Source organism: Olea europaea, chromosome 11 (assembly GCF_002742605.1).
Source record: "Olea europaea var. sylvestris chromosome 11, O_europaea_v1, whole genome shotgun sequence".
Classification (NCBI taxonomy): Eukaryota; Viridiplantae; Streptophyta; class Magnoliopsida; order Lamiales; family Oleaceae; genus Olea; species Olea europaea.
In genome coordinates this window covers 9,377,364-9,385,450 of record NC_036247.1, presented here as the reverse complement: position 1 = coordinate 9,385,450, position 8,087 = coordinate 9,377,364, and the positions used below count along the sequence as shown (strand labels likewise).

At 32.2% G+C, this 8,087-nt stretch overlaps 1 protein-coding gene across 1 annotated transcript in view; it reads left to right on the top strand.

Annotated features, from left to right (window-relative positions):
- Positions 1-4,836: 4,836 nt before the first annotated feature.
- LOC111404432 (O-fucosyltransferase 19-like) overlaps positions 4,837-8,087 on the top strand; it is a 9,757-nt gene continuing 6,506 nt past the window's right edge. The window contains exons 1-9 of the mRNA XM_023033242.1: positions 4,837-4,989; positions 5,071-5,661; positions 6,256-6,328; positions 6,417-6,487; positions 6,587-6,675; positions 6,759-6,891; positions 6,994-7,226; positions 7,310-7,786; positions 7,872-8,081. Of these exons, the coding sequence (XP_022889010.1) occupies positions 5,083-5,661; positions 6,256-6,328; positions 6,417-6,487; positions 6,587-6,675; positions 6,759-6,891; positions 6,994-7,226; positions 7,310-7,786; positions 7,872-8,081 (1,865 nt within the window). The 5' untranslated portion in view covers positions 4,837-4,989; positions 5,071-5,082. The remainder of the gene's footprint in view (positions 4,990-5,070; positions 5,662-6,255; positions 6,329-6,416; positions 6,488-6,586; positions 6,676-6,758; positions 6,892-6,993; positions 7,227-7,309; positions 7,787-7,871; positions 8,082-8,087) is intronic.

Below are 8,087 nucleotides of genomic sequence, written 5' to 3'. Positions count from 1 at the left end.
GCACAAAAAAGAATTAAATATCGAATAAGAATAAGAATAATGTTTGTGGTGCGTGGAAGTTGCAAACACTTGCACTTCTCTTCTTTTAATTAGTCAATTTTGAAACTTCAATTCATATCGCTTTCATATTTATTGCTTTTATTACCTTATTATCTCTCATCTTTATTTATTTTTGAACATAAGGTGGAAAGTCCTATCCTTACAAGTACTTCGATTCTATTAATACAATAAGATCGTAAAATACAAGTTTAGTTGAAAGTCTAAAATCACGCTTAAACTACAATGGTGATTTTTGCTTAAAAAATAAAAAAAAAAAAAGAAAAAAAGAAAAAGAAAACCTTCAATGCAGCATATAATGGATGCATTTCTTCAATTAAATGAACTTCTATGGAGATGCAGCCCACGTTGACTTATTTAAATTCTAGTATTTTCTTGGCCAATTAATTGCTCAATTTTATGCCTCGATGATATATGTTCGAAAAACAATTGCATATATTATGTATTTTCTGATTCTTTTTTTTTAAAATGCGCTTTCTATTTTTATTTTTATTTTTTTTTATGTTCGAGATCCTTATTTAGTTTCTAGATTTTTTTCCAAGTTTTAGAATCATTACGAGCATTCCCTTCTTGTCGAGATCTTTCTAAGTCTGCGTTTGGTTAAGATTAAAAAATAAATTTTAAGTGACTTTACTTATATAACTATTTAAACAATTATGAATTATGATTGAAATAAAAAAAAAATGTAAAATAAGTTAGTTATTTTTATTTTGAAAACAATTTTTAACTTAACTTACCGATGTAGATAATGAATAAGAAATTGTCCCCAATTTCGTAAAACATAAAAGACAAAAAACATTGTTCATTGACAAAGAATAAATAAAAATACATTGAATTAAAATCTCATATCCCTATTCGTCAATAACAATAAAAGATATATTTGTATCTTTTTATAATTAGTCAACTTTTGAATTTTCAATGCACACCATGAAAGCCATCAGAATCATCAAAATCGTAAACTTCGTTAGTTTTGCCGTCCCTTTCTCTTAAATTTATTTCCCATGTTGGTTGTTAACAGCATTAAATTTATATTAAGATCTTTGTAATACTCAATATTCTTTTATAAAAATGAATAATATTCAATGCTATAACTTATAAGAACTGAAATAAAACAGTTAGTTTGATCGTGAAAACTGGTTCAAATTATGGTATGAAATTTTACAGAATTTCACAAAATTTAAAATCAATTTAAAGAGTCCAAGAACCAACCGATTCACTGGAAAAACTGAATGAATTGTATCTGTTTAGTAGTTCATATTTTAAGGGGGTGTTTGTGCCCATTATTTGTGAGTAATGTATTATGGAATAGTAGTTCAAATTGATTTACGTGTAATATTATTTTAATGAAGAATGTCTAGTTGAAAATAAGTACTGTAGAAAAAATAATATGGTAAAATGTCGTATAATGCAAGACAAACAAAGCCTAAAGAAGAATTCTCGATTCAATCTCGGTTCAACTCTTGAACCTTAACCTTTTCAAGTCAATGTTTGAGCATAAGAATGGTAAATAGGCCGTTCTGCTCGCAGACTCAACCTGTAGGCTCGATTCATGACAACTCGTGCTCATTTTGAGGCAATTTATATTTAGAGTTTTTGAAGTGAGCATTGAACTACTACTAAAATTTCTATTTAAGAAAAATTCATGTTTAAATAAATTATGCTAATTAACCTAATAAGAAATTTTGATGCACTTTGATTTCACATTTCCATCTGGAAAAAAAAAAGGAAGAAAAAAAGACAACATTGTCCTAAGCAAAGTCCCAAAAAATAAATATTACAATTTACAAATAAAAAGAGAGAAATAAAAGATCAAAAATAGTGATGCACCAAAGCTAATTCCTGAACCAATGAAACATCATGGTAGGTTCATATAGCGACCGGCTCTGACGTGTCGAACTTTGAATTCAATGTAGAACCTACCCACAACCGCACGTCGTTAATCTTCAAAGTTGTAGCTTGTACTTCAAGGTACACTAATTACTAGAACACGAGCAAATTTATCATTTCAGAATGAATATTAATTATTAGTGCAATTTTGGTACATAATGTTGTGATAGTTAAATTAGTACATATCGTCCTCCCATTTCACTATAATTGTGAAAAATGTTCTTACTTTTCATTTTTTGACAATTTCACCATTTTTTCACATTTCATTGTGTAAAAGATCATTTTCATTCATTTTTTCAATTAAAAGCTGTGAAATGACGAAAATACCATTCTATTTAATTAAAACAAAAATAAAGAAAATAATTAATTGCAAACATAATCTCAATTTTTTATTTTTTTTTTGAAAAATGCAAACAATTCCCAAATAAATGATTAAAAAGGATAATTAGCTCACAATGTTTATTGTAAAAAACATTCATACCTTTCATTTTTGGCATTTTCCTCCTTAATTACAATTTGAATTGCGCAAATCATTATTTCTATCCATTTTCATCTAATTTCTCAATTTAAATAAAAAAAGAAAATTATTTTTTAATAATTTATTTGGGACTCGTTTGCACTTTTTCTTTTGAAAATTTTAATTTTTAATTTTTTAAATAATTTTGTTGAGGCTCTTTGCACTTTTAAAATTTTTTTGAGACTATAGTTGCAATTAGATTTTTTTTCTTTTTCTTTTTTTTTTCAATAGAATGATATATTTGTCGTTTTACAACTTTTTATTGAGAAATTGAATAAAAATTGATAGAAATGATGGTCTGCTCAATAAAATGTGTAATTAAGGGTGAAATTTTAAAAAAATGAAATGTAGGGACGTTTAACAATAGTGAAAGATAGAGATATTACGTGTTAATTATCCTTTTACTAATTTATTTGAAACTCGTTTGCACTTTTTAAAAAAAAAATAAAAATGGGATTATGGTTGCAATTAGTTATTTTCATTTTTTTTTTGTTTAAAGAGAAGGGTATATTCGTTATTTCACGACTTTTAATTAAGAAAATGGATGAAAAGAACCTTTTGCGTAATGAAATATGGAGACAATGACATTTTTCACAATAATAATGAAAAGTATGGAAGTCATGTGCTAATTACCCCATAATATTTTATAGGATAATGAAGTAAATAATTTAATATTATCATCTAGATTAATACAATTTATGAGTTGTTTGACTTTTGAGGTGAATGGGTATTAGAGTAATGTTTGTATCCCCAATTTGGCTGACGTTAATATGACATTAATTGATAGGTAAAATTAAATAAATATTTTATTTTCACCTTTTATTTAATATATTATTTAGTGTCATCCAAACTGAAGTTGTAATCTCGATGGTACTACACACTACACAGCAATATTCTGTGATTTATAAATATTAAACATATACTGACGAATCTTTTATTTGTATCTGATAAGTAAAACATGGTAATGTTGAAATTGTACTGACTTTATGATTTATCTTCTTTATAAGGAAAATTGTCAACTGCTTAGAGTATTTTGTAATTTGTAAGTTCTTTAAGTGAAAACAGTAGTATGAAATCTCACATTCACCCCTTCTCAACAGTGAACAACAATGGTCCGTTATGGTTTGGTTTGTTATCGTGTATTTTAATAAAATTTAGTGTTTGGGAGGAATTTTATTATAAGGCAGACGTGAAATTAATACATAAAGAACGGAAGTTAGTAAGTAAAAATATTATAGTATGTCAAGTTCACTAATGGCATGATCGACAACCACTATTCATCCAAATAACCATCGATAATTTATTGTTGTTTATGACAATGATTTAGAATCGAATCGTTATTAATAGTAAATAATCGTCACCTATGCACTTGTAGAAGTATTATAAAATTCTTTATAACTCTAAATTAAACAATTAATGACATTTTTTGAATAATTTCTAAAATCAGACATGGTAATTTATTATAATTGAGCAATTCATACGCAAGAGTGTAACTTGCCATACCAAATATAGTTTTAATACATGCTTTCTATTTTGCAAGTAAATTAAACAAAAAGGTTGGCTTCACGTGAACCTGCCTAAATGCATTAATTAAAAAAAATTAATGAGTCCTAATTAGAACATTAACCGTTCTAAACCAATTTAACAATGGATTAGATTTGGAATGATGAAACAAATTCAAACTTTTTCAGATTTCTCCTAAATTGAAAACATTTTCACCGGCAATCTTTCTATATGTACATCTTGATTTACACTCTGGTTTACCGAATTTATATTTGTCACAATTTTATCAAATCGTTCACATTTAATCCAATCATCACAATCTTGTCACATCATTCATTTGTCAAAAAGAATGTTAAAGTACATGTACAAATAGCATAGTTGTTTCACCGGAGCTCACTCAACATAATAATTTATTTATTTATTTTTTCGTGTTAGTCCTCAACTTCTTCGATTTCAATTGGATACCTAACTTGCAATTTTCAATTTCATCTGTTACCGTGGTCAAAATAAAAAAAAGGATATAACACGAATGGAAAATAGGGTTCTTATAAGTTAGGGTCAGGTTTATAAACGATTTATAATTATTAAAATTACTTTTTATCAACACATTTTAAGCAGCTTATATGTACTACATTTTTTTTCATTAATCATTTCCATCAACTACGTGTAATTGTCCATGACTTCAAATGAACTGTCAACATGAAGCAAAAGTGTTTCGAGTGATTAAAACAGAACAACTTGAAATCGAATAAACCGACATGGAACAAATCTACCCGTTAAGTGACTTGAAATGTAATTTCCCCATATGGCAATCCCGTCAATTCAACAAACCCACGTCGTATATTATTGTCACGAAGTTACAACGATAGACCCAAGAATGACAACAACAATTTAGAGAGACCACCTCTCTCTCTCTCTCTCTCTCTCTCTCTCATCTACGCGTTAACGCCGAAGATCAAAGTACAACTTTTTGGGAGAGGCGAAAATAGAACAGCAGTCTTTTTTGATAACAAAACAAGGCAAAGGTTCTAAATTTGATAGAAACACATCGCCATTTACGGTGGTCTTTTCAATCTTTTCTTATCCATTATTTTCTCACTTTTCAGGAACTATTGAAAATGTCAAACGGTGGTGCCACCAATTCCGGCACCAGCGGCAGCCCCAGACACAGCGGCCCCACCAGCACTCACCGTCGCCGGGTCCCTGACTCAACCAACGACTTCGAGAAATCATTAGACCATGTACAGATTTCTTGCGATAATTCTCCAGAAGATGATGACTCAGAAACGTCGAAGGACGATAATGTCGGTGGGTATCAATATACTTGTGGTGGCAGCCACCATCACCATCACCACCACCCGATGATTCGGTATTTGTTAGTGCGTAAAAGGGTGCCGGAGAATTGGATTTTGGGCATGGAGGAATCTATATTAAGTGCTTATTCGATCTTGCACTCTTTGAGATCAAGAAAACATGTGGTTCGGGTAATTTTGGGGCTGCTGATGATGCTGGTGGTGGTTTCTGCATTATTGAAGTTTTCTTTCACCGTCGGCATCGGTGGTTATCGGGAGGTTAATGGGATTTTGATTGTTCAGAATTTTAACAATGATTGGTCTAACGCTCAGAGAGTTATGTTCGATTCCGACGCATCTTCTGGCAGCGACGTTATGCAGAAACGGCAAATGAAGGAATTTCCGGTAAATTCATTAATGGGATTTTAATTTAAGATCGACAGATTTCAAAATTCAAAGCATGTGGTGCATTAATGAAGACTGAATTTGAATTTTTTTCTTACATTTCTGCGGTTTCTTAGCAATAACATAACACATGGAAGATTGGGATTTTAAGATGCCCTTAAATTTTGTGGAGATTTCTATTTTTTATCATTTTTTTTTGCTAACTTTCTACTTTGTCACAATAATTAATGAAGGAATGTGTTTGTTGGGAACTGTGTTGTTTGTGTTGGATTTTACTTTTATTTATTTATATAAAATGTTTGGTAGAGAGATTTTTCTGTTCTTTTTTTACTCATATGATGCAATGAGTGGGGGCAGCAATATGAATTTCGCCAGTGCCCTGTTGACCCAATCACCCAATTATTTCCAGGCGGCTAATGATTAATTGACCGTTATGTATTTACCATTTTTTCTTTTTCATTTTTTTCCCCGTATGTTCTGTGACTTGTGTCTTTAAGTTGCAGCTTGCACTTCTAAGTGAGGACGGGGTTTTGGATAATTTACCGATTCGATTCGGATTTGTTTCGTTTAACAGAAGGATTTTATATTGATCAGGTCCCAGAAATATGGATGAAACCAAATAGTGATAACTATTACCAATGCATTGCTCGACCTAGGAATCGCATAAGTATGTTAAGATTCGACGTTCCTGAATTTAATGACTCGTCCAGCGCAGATCATCTTTGTTTGATCAATGAATCTCACCTTTCTTTCAGGGACGGGGTCAGTGACAAATGGTTATATTGTAGTTCATGCCAATGGAGGATTGAATCAAATGAGAACAGGAGTACGTTTAACGCTATACTATCATAGAAGCTTTATCCTAATTTTCTGGTAGTGTAACTTTTAATCCTTTGATGATGATTTGCGTTTAATTCAACTTCAGATATGCGATATGGTTGCCATAGCGAAAATTATGAATGCCACTCTTGTGCTTCCTTCACTTGATCACGAGTCATTTTGGACAGATCCTAGGTATAATTCTTCAGACATCATGCTTCATGGACAATGTATATTGTTTTATCTAGGCTTCTTCTAAGCTTATGCTTTATTTGCAGTGATTTTAAAGATATATTTGACTGGAGGCACTTCATTGAAGTTTTAAAAGACGATATTGAGATAGTTGAATCCTTGCCACCAGAATATGCTGCATTAACTCCCCTGGTCAAGGCACCGGTCTCTTGGTCGAAGGTCTGGAAATTATGAGAGGCGTCATATATTTGGTTAGTTTCATTAGTTATATGAGTGTTTAGCAAATTTTGTCTAAATATGGATGCTTTATCTTGTTAACAGGCTAGTTACTATAGGAACGAAATCCTTCCTTTGCTCAAGAAGCATAAAGTGATCAAGTTTACACATACCGATTCACGACTTGCTAATAATGGGCTCGCGTCATCTATTCAGAAGCTCAGGTGTCGTACAAATTATGTGGCTCTATGGTTTACACCAGAGATTGAGGAGCTTGGAAAGAAATTGGTGGATAGACTTAGGATTGATGGTGAACCATATATTGCTCTCCATTTGAGGTAATAGTTATCATTTCTAATTGGATCTTTGAGTAGATGTAGCTATTACCATCAAGTGACTTAGCAATTGCTATTTAATGCAGATACGAGAAAGACATGCTTGCATTCACTGGTTGCAGCCACAATTTAACCGCAGAAGAGGCCGAAGAACTACGAGTCATGAGGTTTGAAACCAAGCATTGGAAAGAGAAAGAGATCGACAGCAAAGAAAGGAGACTAGAGGGAGGCTGCCCAATGTCTCCTCGGGAGGCTGCACTACTTCTCAAGGCCATGGGTTATCCCTCCTCGACTAGAATATACATAGTTGCTGGGGAAATTTATGGTAACAAGAGCATGGATGCCTTCCGAAAGGCGTACCCAAATGTTTTCTCTCATTCAACCCTTGCGACCGAAGAAGAGTTGGAGCCATTCAGGCTTTATCAGAACCGCCTCGCGGCCTTAGATCACATTGTAGCTATAGAAAGTGATGTCTTCGTTTACACGTATGACGGTAATATGGCAAAGGCTGTGCAGGGGCATAGGAGGTTTGAAGGATTTAGGAAGACAATAAATCCTGACAGGTTTATTTTAATTTTTTTGGCGTTTGTTACTTGCTAGGGGATCTCCTGGATAAAAGTAAATTCATTCTGATCTTTCTCTTTTCAGGCTAAATTTTGTTCGACTGATAGATTTGTTTGATAAGGGAGCAATCTCTTGGGAGGACTTCGCTTCAGAAGTCAAGAGCTTACATTCGAACAGACTTGGAGCACCATACCTTAGACAAGCAGGCGAATCACCTAGACTTGAAGAGAACTTTTTCGCAAACCCTTCTCCTGGATGTATTTGTGATAAATCCGAGCAGCAAAGAAGGCGTCAGCACCT